The sequence below is a fragment of the Bombus bifarius genome, unplaced genomic scaffold (genome assembly GCF_011952205.1).
Source record: "Bombus bifarius isolate JDL3187 unplaced genomic scaffold, Bbif_JDL3187 scf7180000008501_frag, whole genome shotgun sequence".
Taxonomy (NCBI): domain Eukaryota; kingdom Metazoa; phylum Arthropoda; class Insecta; order Hymenoptera; family Apidae; genus Bombus; species Bombus bifarius.
The window spans coordinates 5,831-21,870 of NW_022884689.1; the positions used below are offsets into that span (position 1 = coordinate 5,831).

Here is a 16,040-nt window from a genome sequence, read left to right on the forward strand (position 1 = left end):
AAAATAAATACCATGAATGCTACCTGGGTTATAATTATATACGTATATGCATACGTATTGCTAAGTAATATAGATGAGATTTGTTTTATCGTTATAAATATATAAGTATATATTATCTATAGGAATAGATATTACAATTATAGCTTGTCTTTGAATATATATATATGTGCGTGTAATGATAAATATGACGACTTATTTTACGAGTCACTCGGATTATCAATGGAAGTGAGTGTCATAGATATCGCCTACTTTACAACATGCGTGCATACATATATTGGTAAACATAAGTGAAAATTATATGCATAATTATAAATGTCGTTTGTTTACAGGTGGATAGCATCAGTATTTGGTCTTGTGCGTAGCATACAAGTACTTTATAGTTCTACGGCGCGGATTGCTATTCCTTGAACTAAAAAGTTTCTTTCAAGGTGAGTTAGATTAGTGTAAACGATCATGCATTGGAGGCATGATATAGCGGGTTGTAGGTCCGCTAGGTTTATATCACACATACGACAGTATGATATTCGTGTTCTTGCGGATACTCCGCATATGAAATGAGTGGGTGGGTCGTCACATAGGTCCTGGTGGTCTGGATCTAAGTTATCGAAACAGTCTTGACAAAGATGACCGTTATCTAAATGGTAGACAGAACGTATCAACCGAACACAGAGGCAAGACTGAACATCCTCCGTCGCTTCCAGATCGAATGCGGGTACGGGCCCGTCTGAGTCCTCTATGTTAGGGTCGATGAACTCGCCACCTGTTCTGGACATACATACGAAAACAGTTAATATATATATTTTATAATTTTTTATAAGTTTTGTTCGGACCTATCCCTTTGTACAAATACTGTATCCCTGTATGTGGTATAATATATAATATGTTATGGTTATGTTAGTTGTTGTTTATTATATATATTTTCCTTATCTCTCTCTTTTTTTTTTTTTTTTTTATTATTTTTTTTTTGTGTTCTGTACCTAGCATTGCTATTATAATGCTGTATTACATTGTATTAGCTATTATTTGTGTTGGGGTGCGTGCGACGAATTTTCAACATGGTCGCTTGCGTGTATCGTTTGTTTAATGTCAACAGTAGCGTGTTGTTGAAATAGTTAATTTGTTAATCATTATAGTTTATTTTGTAGTGTTTCTGTAATATTGTTTGTGTTTCATGATATTGTGTGTGTCAATACCGTGTGCTACCTTAATGCGATAGCATAGATTGTGTTGTTTTCGAATTTCGATAGTCATTGTTTTGATTATACGTGACTCGCATTTATATAAATCTTGTTTAATTTAGTTAATTTTTTTTTCTTTTTTTTTGTGTATTGTGTTACCAGATATTTTGTGTAACGTAACTTTATTCCTTTGCACCGAGTTCAGTCATGTTGTTAATATTTAGTTAGTCTATCTTGATTAATTTCTAACCTATTCCTGTGTTTATTAACCTTTCTTATTTTCCCTATTAATTTATTATTGCATGTACTTGCTATTTGCTATTATTTTGTGTATGATATGAGTTAGTTCCCTTATTAGTGATTAAAACCTACTTGTTAGATTAACATTGTCTGTAATTCTTCAGATTCTACTCTTCCGATGCTGCATCACTTACCTAGATCATTCCCACAACATCACCTGATTCTTCGATATGCCTTGGATACTTACTACGGTTGTCTTCAATCGTCTTATATCTGTGGCCATAAAGGTACTGTTTAGTTTATTTAGTTTAATATGTGTATAATGCATTGTGTGTGCGACCGCTATTGTGTATTACAAAATCCACTTCTACATGTTAGATATAATAATATAACAATACTACGTAGATTAATACATAATAAGATATCCTTTTACTTTCAATTAATCTATCTTAATTATTTTCTAACCACTTTCTACACTTATCAGCTATTTTATTTCTTCTTGTTAATCTGCGACATTCATGCATGTACACTTCCTTGTATGGTGATTAATTGTTCACGAGGTAAGTTGCACTTCCACTGTTTTAGTTATTCGTTAAACTAACACGTTTTACATTCAAACAGTAATCGGAGCATTTGTAATAAACTTCTTTTTCTTTTCAGGTTTCCGCCATCTGTGTTGTTCGACGAACAGTGCCATGCTTCCATAGTATTGTTATAACATTTAGTACTGTTGTATTTTGCATTAAGGCAGTTGAAGTTAATTTGTTCATTTATTTTTCAGCTGGCTGTTGTACATGGTGTTTCGCAAACCGAGATCCATAACCTATTTTGCACGTAAACCTTCTCGTATGATGATTACTTGTTCACAAGGTAACTTTCACTTTCACTCTTTTAATTTTTATTGAATCAACACGTTGTATATTCAAACAATAATTGGAGTACACCTGATAATTTTCCTTTTTTTTCTTTTAGGTTTTCGCTATCTGTATTATTCGACAAACAGTGTCACACTTCCTTTTGATTTATCCACAATATAGTTATAACACTTAGTAACCTTGTATTTTGTACTGAGACAATTGAGACTAATTTATTCACTTATTTTAGGTAGCTGTCATACATTATGTTCCGCGAACAACGATCCATAACCTATACTTACACGTACACTTTCTTGTTTGTTGATCACTTGTTCGCAAGGTAACTTTCACTTTCACTCTTTTAATTATTTATTGAATCAACACGTTTTATATTCAAACAATAATTAGAGTACATATAATAATTTTTCCTTTTCTCTTTTAGGTGTTCGATATCTGTATTATTCGACGAACAGCACTACAACATACACTACTGCACTACGTTGCCCACTGAAATCACTTTATTCATTGCTTATTTCGGTTATGCGCTAGTTTTAGCTTGTTTAAGTGCACTGTTCGCGGAATCCCTTTTACTTCAATCTTGACGTTCTGGTTCTGCAAGATTTCTAGCACCTTGTATGGTCCAGTATATTGATCGGAGAATTTTCCTTTACTAGGTTCTTTTAGTAGATATATCGAATCTCCTGTTTTAAAATCTTGAGGGTTAATTCGTCGATCGTTAGTCTTAGTTTGGATTTTATCAAATTTTCTCTTGCCATTCGTTGTACAGTGTTAATTTTATTGAACAGATCTTCGAGATATTCTGCGCATGTTGGTTCCGTGTTCTCTTCGATTGTTACTTCACCAATAGGTTCTCTGGCTAGATGTCCGAAACTAATTTATGCGGGGAGAATTTCGTTCCTTTCCTTCATTTTAGTTTTTATTTTGCGCCAAGACACAGGTTTACTGACATTGATCCAATTATCCAATTGCTTGCTAATAGCATTTAAGATACAAATTTTTGAGAGTGCCGCAGCCATATTAACCCAAAAATATTTTGTATATAGTATAGTGTGATACCATCCATATTTTCCTGGGGGAATCATAAGATCAGCACTACTTACTATGTTACCTACGTCAAATATTAGATGTAGTAACCAATAAAGTATTTTTAATCCAATTATAATCCAATGGCTAGCATATTTATTCAAGTTTTTATATATATCTTCGACTGGTGATTCCCTGTTTTCTCCCTTTTGATTTCTTTGAGCTCGTTGAACTTGCGTTTCTTCAGCTTGAAAATGTTTAGAATCCTTTTCCTTAGTTACCCTTTTTTCTTCTTCATTTATTTTATTCGCAGCACCTTTATTTTTCTCTACCTTTTCAGGATGAATAGTTTTACTGGAAGTGCTTATTATAATTAAATTATTATTTATTTGTATGGAACGTTTAGGAATATTTTTGGTAGATTTGGAATTATTCTTTGAATTTTTATTACAAACCTTTTTGCTTATAGATTCTGTTTTGGATTTAGGGATAGCTATATTTTTATTTTCTATAGTGTGATCTTCCTTGCAATTTAATGATTTGGCTTTGAGTTCGATAAAGTTTCCTTCTGATGGTTTTATAGAAGTTTTTGAGTGAGATGCACTCGCTATCTCTTTTCCTATTATGGTTGAAACATTCACGAAATTCGTGGAGTCTTGCTTTTGTATCTTTGCCAAGTCGAACGTGGAGAGGCGATTTGCACTTCCCAGCGGGTCCAATATCTCTGTGATGTTAGGCAGTGGATAAGCATTGCCTGTCGTCTCGTCGTTCAATTTCCTAGTTTCTGCTTTGTCTGAAAGTTCTTTGGCACTAACATTATTTATCTTGTTTGGTAACTCAGAAAATTTCTCACTCATGATCCTGTCTATGGCACCGTGCGTCCTTTTATTATTTAACGTGACATTATCCCTTATCACAGCAACGGAATGGTGTTTGCATTGAAAAGTTGATTGGTTGAAATGATCAGCATCTCTCTTTTGATTTAGATCTCTATCGAGGTATTTATTTATGCGTTTTTCTTCCCAAGTTATTGCTCTTGTTTCTTTCCTGACATTTTCTTCTATTCCCGGGTTGTTTAGATGTTTCTGCGACGGCGGTACAAATCTCCAGTCCTGGCGGTTGTTTACAGTATAGATACTATTGTATGGTGGATGAGCGTTGTTTTGGTTATAATTATCCGAAGGTGTCGGACGTTGGTATCGAATTCTATTGTTCACTTGTTTTAATTCTCGTGTTGCTTTCACGGCTTAGCGGTACGCATCGTCCAAGGATTGGTATCCTGCTATCTTTACTCGTAAATACACCTCGTTTGGGAGCCCCTTAACGAAAGCTTCCCTCGTGTCTCGATCTATCCTATCTTGAAATACGGTGCCGTACTCGTACCTTTCCCCGTTCATTATCGCCAGCCTGAGATCTTTGACGCGTTCTATGTAGTCCAAAATATCTTCTCCCGGTCGTTGAAATATTGTAGCTAATTCCCCTTTATATTCGTTAACCGTTTTTCCCGGACCGAACATATCTTTTAATTTATTCCCGAAATCGTTTAAACTTATTACTTCTGTGTCTTCTACGGCGAGAAACGCGTGTCCGCGAAGCTTATTCGTTAATAATTTTACTAACTGAGATTCTTGATGCCTAGGAACCATGTTTCGTGCACGCTCGCATGCTCTTAAAAATCGAAATACCGAGGGTCGATGTCCGTCGAACACTGGTACTGTCTCTATTGCATCTTTTAACTTAATTGATTGGGGATTAACTTCTATCGGTATTGTCGCTTGGGAAATTATCGGCGATGATACGGGTGTCTTGATTTCCTTTTTTATTTTCAGTGAACGCACATCGTCTTGTAATTTATTCATTGTTGTACTCATGTCGCGAAAATTCGCATCCCATGCTTTAAGTTTTTCCGATAACATCAAGATCATGCCTTTGTCCAACGATTCTAATTTAGTCGACATTATTTCTTAGGTATATACTTTATCGATAATCGTGACAACTTTAATCCCTTGTGGAGCGAATCGAACCGTTTAAACCAACTTTAATCCTCCGTGGAGCGTATCCCACCGCTGCCACCAAAAATTTATTACTTTACTCTGTTACGTATCTATTTGTTTAAATCGATCAAATTTAAAGTTAAATTTTACTGAAAAATTTTTTTTTTATAGTTTGAGTTTTGAATTTAATCGGAAGGGAAATAAATTGAAATGATATTATTGTGTATTTAATACTGATTTAGATTTCTAATTAATACGGTAGTTGCTGCCACCAGAAATAGTCTAAGGACTATTTCAAAATATTTTATTTTTATTATTTTCTTTTACGTTTAATGGGTAGCGTTAACTGACGCTTAATGCAACTGGTAAACGAATTCCACTTTTCGGCTAACCTGCTATGCGCAGGGATACTAGCACGGGAGAGGATTAAAGCTGGGTACAATAAATATTTTTCCTCGTTGAACGGATTTTTATTTGAATGTAAAATGGCTTAGGTTATTATATATATATTTTATTAGCTAGATAATATATATTTTAGCGTTGCTGGATTGGATAGGAATGTGAGATTTTTCGTTGTTTTATATAAATTTATTTTTACGTTTGACTTCTTCTTCTCTTTTAATTTCGCTGTAGTAGTTTGCCGTTAGGACCGAAACTCAATTCATTTACTACGATGGATTTTGTCACCACGATTTTCTTGCCTTTTGAGTTTAATAATCGGGGATGATTCTAACGATCCTCTCTGTGTGGGACTCGTGTGATTTCGCAAGCCTTGCCCAAAGACGGGTAATATTTTACCAACAGTGGGAGGAGGAATGCGAAGATCGATGGGTGTTTTCGATAAGCGAAAACACCGTTTGCACAAGCCAACACAGCGAACGATCCTTTGGTTAAATTCTCGAAGGGAAATTGTTCTGTTATATCTCTCTTACAATCGCATGCAATGATGGCAAGAATATCAGTTAATAGCAATGCCGGTATTGTTCTTAATTTTCGATTGACCCCGACGATGTATTTAATAGTCCTTTCTGTGCGGGACTTGTGTGATTTCGCAAGCCTTGCCCAAAGACGGGTAATATTTTACCAACAATGGGAGGAGGAATGCGAAGATCAGTGGATGTTTCAGTAGTTGAAAACACCGTTCGCACAAGCCGACACAGCGGACAACTCTTTTGTTAAAAGTTTAAACAATGATTCTATCTTCAAAACCGTTCACGAAAATAAATCGATATCGATGATAGGAAGTTCTAATTCAATTCTCGAGGGCAACGAGATTACCAGAGAAAAAGGAAGTTTTCAAAATTAATTTTCTTACCTTGAGGAGTAGGTGCTGTCTGGTGCCATTGCCTCAGCCGCTCCGGTGGTCGTCGAAGTTTTGTTGAGTTTATTATTTGAACTCGAATATAGTTTACTATCAACTCTTACTTTATTTATCTATTTTAATACAGACTGAGCAATTCACTTAGCTGGATTAATACCGCAATTACAATGCGCGTTTGTGTTTAAACGATGAAATGAGGACTTCAAAGATAAAATTTTCTTTTTACTTAGTCGCGACTCTCTTTTCTTGACCGAAAAAATTAAGACCCCGAAACGCAAAATACTATACAAAATTTCTAAACGCAGTGACGAGCGCAATAACGAACGTAGTAATAAATTAATAATGGGCCGTAATAACAAACGATCACAAGAATTATGAACAAACTAATGAGCGAAGAATAATGAGCCGTAAGGAATGAACACTATAAAAAATGAACGAACGCAAATTATAAGAAGAATGGACACTATAATAATGAACAAAGAATAATGAACCGTAATAAGAATGTTCACCAGAATAATAATGAGCGCTGCGCTATGTTGCTACGCTTATTTATAATGCCATCCCCCACGGGGTGGTGGTCCACTGGGGGTACGCTTCCGTGGGAATCGGGATGTTGCAGTTTGGGCTTCTTGGAATCGTACGTGACAAAATGCAAATTCCATATTTCGACTTAGTTTTTATCAGTCCTGTGTTCCGCTGAGCTAGCGTCTAGGAGATTTGAAGCATTCCACGCTGATCTAGTCCTTTCCACGAGAAACTTCCACGTGCTGTACCGTGGGAATTACCGGTGTTCTTCGGCGCGTGGAAGGGCTGGTGGCTGCAGCATCATTATCATTTCAATGTTTACTGGGTAAACACGCGCAACTCCGCTGCTCTCCCATAACAAGGACCTCCTCCTTCGAGTTGTTTTGCGTAAGTTTGGATGTTTGCATATTAAGGTTGTTTTTGTGATTTTGATTGTTTTTTCCTTTTTTGCTATTTCCCTAGGCTTCGGTGATAAACGTTCGAACAATGTTTGCGGAGTCGTTTCCATCAGAGGTTCCTTTCCAGACTTCCCTGGTACGTATTTAGTCTTGTTCTTAGTCCGCTTGATTCGTCCTGTTTCGTTTTATTTAAAATATACCGTGTTGTTCTCAGCCCAAGCGAAAGAGGGATTCCGAAGAACCCATGGGCGACTCGGGAGGACCAATCAAACGCATGCGGCCCTGTGATAAACCACGAGTATCAGAGTGGTTGGAGGAACTATTCAACATTGGTGCCGAGGCCGTGTCGAAATTGGGCTTTGACGATTTGGTTACTTTCGACGAGAATTTCTTCGATGCAGAGACCGTCGTATTGGAGAGGGAACCCCCTCTGGTTGAAATCGTTGATACCGATCGTTGCGTGAAAGTTCGTTTTGCGAATGAAATTCCCGAAGAGGTTTTGGAGGCACATCTTCGTCACCATGCTTCTGGGAGAAAGGGAATTTCCCCTGTTGTGCGCTATTGGTGTATGCGTGAGTTCAGCGAACTTTATCCCGGAGCTCCTTGCTTCGATTTTGATTTAGTGTAGCTGCTTCAATTTCGTTGGTTCGCTGTTTGATGTTCCTTATTATTATTAATTTTTTGATGTATTTTGTTTTGTGTTCAATATATATATATATATGTCGCAGATGAAAGGAAAGCCGAAGCCCTTCCTTGGAAATTTTGGGAACATCCTCTAGTACCTTAGCCTAGATTTTATTATAGTTGTAATTGCTTAAGATTTGTAATAAGCGAGATTGGGTTCGAGGTGACAATCGGTCGCTGAACGTAGCCACGGTCACGGGATGGATGTTTTATCTAACGGAGGTCTGGAGTGGTTGTATGTGTTTTCCGAGAAATGTGGTTGTGGCGGCATGCGGCCTCGAGAGCGGGCCGAGCCACGTGTGATGTTGCCTCGGAGGTGCCGATGCAATGGGACATACATTGTATTTAGTAATCAAAACTCCAGGCGGAAACTGCCTAGCAACGGCGTTTGGAACTTTCTCGATGCTTCCAACGAGTGTGCCTAGCAACGGCGTTTGGAACCTTCTCGATGCTTCCAAACGGGTATAGAAAACAAAATGCAATCGTACAGGGAGAAAAATCTCCACGAGGCTGGCATTCTTGCGATTGCCTTGGAGAGTGATACATCGAGCATTTTCGACGATCGCATTTGCGTCTAAGTTAGTTTCGCTTAGTAAGGAGTTATCCCGGTGACCGTGGATTCGTTTGAACTCAAACATTGCTAATAGTATTATTTAATTTAATTATTCGTAGATCGTATTATTCATTAGGCTTAGTGTTCGTTAGACTTATTATTAGTTGTACTTATTATTTGTTAAGCTTAGTGATAGACCTGTATATACGTGTAAATAAAATCTCGGCTTTGTGAAACGATGGCTAGTCCACATGAAGAGTCGTCGCGCGCCCAAAATTCGAATCCTGATCCGACATATATATATATATATATATGTATATATTTTGAATGTGATAGTGTTAGGTTATCTATTTTACGTTTGTTATTTTTTTCAATTTTATATTTCCCCCCTTTTAATTAATTATATATATATATTTTTTTTTACATTTGTAGTTGCGCATAGAATTTATTAAAGAAAAGTGTTAACAATGTGTTTTCATGATTTGTTTCTCGCGCCTGACTTCCATTAATCCCTAATATTCCTGTCGCCATGACGCGTGTAAATCCAACATGGCTGCTCATAAATGTCATCAGTAAAGTTTTTAGTGACGGGTCTTTAGTTTTGTTTGATATCGAAGTAATTTTTCGTCTGTCGCTCGTTTTTCCTTATTCTACCGCAATTAGAACATTTATTTATTAATATTGTTTTAAAGTGACAATAGTATAATATGTATATATATATATATATGTTTATGTTGTGTGTCACTTCAATATGGCTAATGTTTTGTAATTCTTCGATTGCGTTATTTGTTGTTTTGAGTAGTTTATTTTATAGAGTATTCGATAATATAAAACATATGCACTCACACATACATATATATATATATATACGTATTTATATGTATATTTCTCTCGTTCATGTAGTGTTCGTACGAAATGAAATGTTAATTATTTATTTTATATTAATTTCTTTTAATAAGATAGAACACGCACACGCACACGTATATACGTATATATTTCTGGCAAAGTGATTTTCATTTAGATTCTTTTGTGATATAGTGTTGTGTATTTGAGGTTATGTGTCAATCATTTGATTTCATATATACATATATATTTTGTATTGTGACAACATAGTATTGAAGGTTTTATTTCTAGATTATTGTGCGTTTTATGTGTGTTTACATATTTGTCGAGAGTCGTGATAATGAGCTTGGGCTCGAGGCGACAGTCAGTCGCCGAACGTAGCCGCGGTCACGGGATGAACGCTTTGTCTAACAAAGGTATGGAGTAATTCTATAGCTCTCCTTAAAAGAAATATTCGTGGCGACACGCGACAGTAAACATTCCAACGGTTTCTGTCCTGTGGCTCGCCACACGCAGACCCTATTCTTCGAGTAAGATGATTGCCAGATGTCGATGCGTCTCCGCAGTACATGTTCGGCTAGCCCGAGGGCCCGTAATAAATCTTAAGGTTTAGTTAACTAAAGTCCTTCAAACAGACAAACAGTCTTTGTCCCAGCTACGGGAAGATAGGGGAGACATATTTTTTAACGAACGGCGTCTCCCACTAGCAACTTTCCCTCGAGGGCGGCTAACATCCTTTTCTAACCACCGATATAGAGATTGACCAATTAGCAGCAACGCCAATTTCCCTTACTTTCTGAACGAAGGCTTTTCTCGACGAATCCGATGATCTCGTGTCCCTAGACACACCCCATTATAGTTTTCCTCTGTGGCATCATCGGGACAGGAAAGGCATTCTCGCTCGCGATCTCATCGATCAAGGAGTAACGCCTTCGCGATCAGTGATTATTTTCAGACTTAGACTTTGTGTGAACGTTCTGTCGTCATCCCGTTGGCCGCGGATTCGTTATTGAGCCCGAGAACACCGTCACTAGCGTCGCGAGTGCCGAACCGCTGTGATCAACTGTTAAGACTGTAATAATTCTATCATTGCAATAAACTACGCCTGTGTGTACTGTATCAATGGCTAATCCTCGAGAAGATTCATTTGACGCCCACAACCCCATTCCCAGTGAAGATCCGACATATATATATGTTTATGTTGTGTGTCACTTCAATATGGCTAATGTTTTGTAATTCTTCGATTGCGTTATTTGTTGTTTTGAGTAGTTTATTTTATAGAGTATTCGATAATATAAATATATATATATATATATATTTATATATATACGTATATATATATATATATACGTATATATACATATATATACGTATTCATATGCATATTTCTCTTGGCAGTGTAGTATTCATACGAAATGAAATGTCAATTATTTATTTATCCTTTACCGGAATGTAGGCTAGTTTTAAGTATGTATCTTAGATTATCGGTTTGATAGAATTCGCACACATATATATATTTCTGACAATGTAACCTTCATTTCTTTAATAATACAATATTGTATGTTTTATGTATTCGTTAAACTATTAGTTTTTGACTTCATGTATACTTATATTTCATAAATTGATAATATTGTATTTATTGCATAGTATTGGAAGCACTGTCTCTAATATTTACTAGGTTATTACATGTTCGGCATATATGTTTATACTTATATGTAACTCTCCAAATTGATTGATTGAAATATATTTATATATATATATATATTCCTGGCGTTGCAATTATTTTCCCCTTTTGTAGTTATTCTTATTTCCTGGTTTATTTAGAATTGTGTGTATATGTATTTTGTTTATTGGTTGGATCCGTTAATCGCCCTCGTTTTGTTAATCCTTCCTTTCGTTTTGTAGTGCCGTGTGTTCGTTTGTGCATTCAAATCCTTATTCGCGTGTTTTGTATAGAATGGTTTTCTTGCTCTTGTTACGGCGCGTGCGGAGCGCGCGACGTGACAGCCCCGCCCTTGGAGTTCAAATTTCCAAAGGAAATTTGACTGATGGTATCTCTGAGTTCGCTCAAGGCGGACGTAGATGTCATTGGTAGTTGAGTGACCACAGGTGTTATCGATATCCCTTGAGGTTGTGCTGTTTGATCATCGATATTTCGTCTTCTTTTGAGGTATAGTAGCGGGTGGGTGACTGAGCCGCATATTGCTCCTAATAGGGCGATTCCGCATTCGTAAGTTTCACGTAACTGGTATCCGTGTGCGGCTATATATATTATTGTCTTGATTAGTTTAAATATTGCGAGTATTCCAAATATTGCTGCACCGACAGTTCCAAATTCCATAAAACCAGTCCATAAGCTTGATACGGTATTTTTCGCTATTGTCGTTAATGTGTTTTGTCCATCATTCCCAGGATGTTTACTGTTCCAGGGACGATTGTTTTTCCTGTTGCTCCTCTGGCCAATGCGTTCAAGACTGCAGATTTTCTGCCGGGAACATGACGTGGTCCCGTAGTGCATCGAGGTCTTTTGGGTATATATTCCGCTCGTGGCCAACGACGATGGTGCTGAATATCGCCACGTTTGGCGCACGTCCGGGCGGAGTTCCTGTGGTGCGATTCCTTTGCCAAACGGGTAGTTCCGAGTAGCATTTTGTTGTATGTCGTACCTTTACTTGTACCGGAATTCATTTGACTATATGGATCGCTTCTTCTGCGATCAAAGCCATGTGTCCTGAGTTTTGGTTATGGTGTATGCAAATTCGTCGGGCGGTAAGTTTGCCAAGCTTAAAGCGTTCTCTATTAGTTTCTCCTGTGTGGTGTATCTTTGCGTCAGTGTATCATGGTATAATGTTTTCATTTCTCGAGTTTATCAGAAATAGGAATAACCTTTTATAGAAAAAGAAAATTTTATATTTATATATATTATATTTTTTTTCTTTCCTTTTTTTCTTCTTTTTTTTTCTTCTTCCCCTTTTTCTTTTTTTTTCTTTTTTTTTTATTGTTAAAACCTTTGTTTTATTTTAGGTTTTACGTACTTGTTATCAGTGAAAATAAATATTATGAATACTACTTGGATTGTAATTATATACATATATGCATACAAAATCCACTTCTACATGTTAGATATAATAATATAACAATACTACGTAGATTAATACATAATAAAATATCCTTTTACTCCGGTTATATTTATTACTAACTCTCAATTAATCTATCTTAATTATTTTCTAACCACTTTCTATATTTATCAGCTATTTTATTTCTTCTTGTTAATCTGCGAAATCCATGCATGTACACTTCCTTGTATGGTGATTGATTGTTCACGAGGTAAGTTGCACTTTCACTGTTTTCGTTATTCGTTGAACTAACACGTTTTACATTCAAACAGTAATTGGAACACTCGTAATAAACTTCTTTTCTTTTTCCAAGTTTCCGCTATCTGTGTCATTCGACGAACAGTGCCACGCCTCCACAGCACCGTTATAACATTTAGCGATGCTGCTCTTTGCATTAAGGCAATTGAAGTTAATTCGTTCGTTTATTTTCAGCTGGTACATGGTGTTCCGCAAGCAGGGAGCCATAACCTATTTTGCATGTAGACCTTCTTGTATGAGGATTACTTGTTTACAAGGTAACTTTCACTTCCCCTCTTTTAATTATTTATTGAATCGACATGTTGTATATTCAAACAATAATTGGAGTACACATAATAACTTTTCCCTTTTTCTTTTTAGGTTTTCGCTATCGGTATTATTCGACGAACAGTGTTACACCTCCTTTTGATTTATCCATAATATAGTTATAACATTTAGTAACCTTGTATTTTGCACCGAGACAATTGAAACTAATTTATTCACTTATTTTAGGTAGCTGTCATACATTGTGTTCCACGAACAATGATCCATAACCTATATTTGCACGTACACTTTCTTGTATGTTGATCACTTGTTCACAAGGTAACTTTCACTTTCACTAGTTAATTGTTCATTGAGTTAACACGTTTTATATTTAAGCAATAATTGAAACACGTATAATAATTTTCCTTTTTCCTTTTAGGTGTTCGATATCTGTATTATTCGACGAACAGCACTATAACATATACTACCGCACTACGTTGCCCACTGAAATCGCTTTATTCGTTGCTTATTTCGATTATGCGCTAGTTTTAACTTGTTTAAATGCACCGTTCGCGGAATCCCTTTTACTTCGATCTTGACGTTTTGGTTCTGCAAGATTTCTAGCACTTTGTATGGTCCAGTATATTGATCGGAGAATTTTCCTTTACTGGGTTCTTTTAGTAAATATATCGAATCTCCTATTTTAAAATCTTGGGGGTTGATTCGTCGGTCGCAATATTCTTTTGATCTTAGTTTGGATTTTATCAAATTTTCTCTTGCCATTCGTTGTACGGTGTTAATTTTATCGAACAGATCTTCGAGATATTCTGCGTAAGTTGGTTCCATGTTCTCTTCGATTATTACTTCACCAGTAGGTTCTCTGGCTAGATGTCCAAAAACTAATTCGTGCGGGGAGAATTTCGTTCCTTCGTGTACAGAGGTATTATAGGAAAACATAGCTAATTCTACCCATTCGTCCCAATTTTTGGAATTTTCAATGTATAATTTGAGATATTCTATCAGCACGTGGTGAGATCTTTCGATTGAACCGTTACTTTATATTGTTTGATGCGGAATCTCTTTGCTACTTTCTTCATTAGTGAGGATGTAAAGTTCGTTCCTTGATCAGTGAGAATAGCTCTCGGTGACCCGAAACGACAAATAAATCGCTTTACAGAAACGTCCGCTATCTCGGCTGAAGAGATTCCTCCTAGTGGAATCCCAATTGAGTATTTTGTTAATAAGTCTTGGATAATTAATATATATTCGTTTCCCTTTTGGGTTTTTGATAATGGACCTATAATATCCATACTAACCTTATCGAACGCTTTACCTGGTGTGTCTGTAAGTACCATTGATTGCTTTGCTTTTATTCTTGTGAGTTTCTTCAATTGACATTCCTTACATGTTCTTACGTAATCTTGAATTTCCTTTTTCATATTTTCCCAATAGTAATGTTGTCGTATTCTTTGATAAGTTTTTGTTATTCCTTTGTGTCCTGCTACGCTTGATTCATGTTTTTCTCGTATTATGTTGTTCCGCGCTTCCACAGATGGGGTAATTACTTCCCCAGTGCAAATGGTGATGGTTAAGGTTTTTTCCATAAATATTTCCTTTAATTTTCTGATTGTATATCGCCAGGGTATTTCCTCCAAGTTTCCTTTGCTAATGCTGAACGAAGTTAACTGTTTTTCATTTACTCCGTCTAATAGAGATCTTAGCGAGTTTAATAAATTTTCTGGTGTTATTGGAATATTTCTATTTTCCTTTATCGGTAGGAATACAATGTATTTTCCAGAATCGTAATTCAATCTTGCTTTTTCTAACATTAAATCTTCATAACGAGGTAATTTTCCCGTTTCCTTCATTTCTAAGGCTCCTTTATCTATCGGATTGCCATGTATATCTATAAATACTACTTTATGGTCATTTACTCTCGCAATTGAGTCTCGGGTTTCTGAAATTCTTAGTTCCGCAATTATCGTAGGTCTCGTGTCCTTTTCTCGTTGTTGAATTAGTTCTGGAATTACAGTGGAGGTCTCTTTTTCGCTTGTTGTATCCATGCCTTCTTTTTCTCGATTGGTTATTTCTCTATCTGTACTTACATCGATTTCTGCTAATGCTTGGTCTAAATATTTTATGGGGGTTTCTTCTATTGTAAAATGTTTTCGGGTAAAACCCTTTCCTTGATTTTTAGAATCACTGTATTGAGGCAAGACGTGTGGTTTAGCTTCGAATATGGGAGAGTCTTCGGTTGACGTATCTATTTCGAATCTTTTTGAGACAGGATAGCGAATCGGTGAGACTTCCTCTCTCTTTCTGATTGGTAAACAAACTTCCGGAGGGTTCCTAGATAATGCGTCTGCGTTTGCGTTCGCCCTGCCTTCTTTGTATACAATGTCAAATTCGAAGTCCGATAACTTTAATTTCCATTTCCAAATTCTTGGAGTAGGATCTTTGATAGAATGCATCCACACTAAAGGTTTATGATCGGTTACGATGGTAAACTTTCTTCCGTAAAGATACGGTCGGAAGTGCATTGCGCTGTAAACAATTGCCAGACACTCCTTTTCTATGGTAGAGTAGTTTTGTTCGTCGGGATTTAAGAGCCTTGAGGCATACGCAATCGGCAAATCCTTTCCGATTGGCCCTTGACTCAGTACACCGCTTATTGCATATCCTGATGCGTCTGTAGTAAGGTTAAAGGGTTTAGAAAAGTCCGGATATTGCAGGATGGGTTTCGTCACTAACGCTGTCTTTAAATTATTGAATGCGTTTTCTTGATTTTC

General features: G+C 36.4%; 1 protein-coding gene and 1 long non-coding RNA gene across 2 annotated transcripts; both read left to right on the forward strand.

Annotated features, from left to right (window-relative positions):
- Positions 1 to 416, forward strand: LOC117213144. Its single transcript, XR_004488590.1, has 2 exons — positions 1 to 225; positions 330 to 416. It is a non-coding gene; the product is annotated as an uncharacterized LOC117213144 (long non-coding RNA).
- A 6,788-nt stretch (positions 417 to 7,204) lies between these two features.
- Positions 7,205 to 8,236, forward strand: LOC117213143. Its single transcript, XM_033458493.1, has 3 exons — positions 7,205 to 7,543; positions 7,619 to 7,690; positions 7,769 to 8,236. Exons 2-3 carry the CDS (start codon positions 7,643 to 7,645, stop codon positions 8,180 to 8,182), a joined length of 462 nt encoding a protein of 153 aa, XP_033314384.1. The 5' UTR covers positions 7,205 to 7,543; positions 7,619 to 7,642; the 3' UTR covers positions 8,183 to 8,236.
- Positions 8,237 to 16,040: the final 7,804 nt, after the last annotated feature.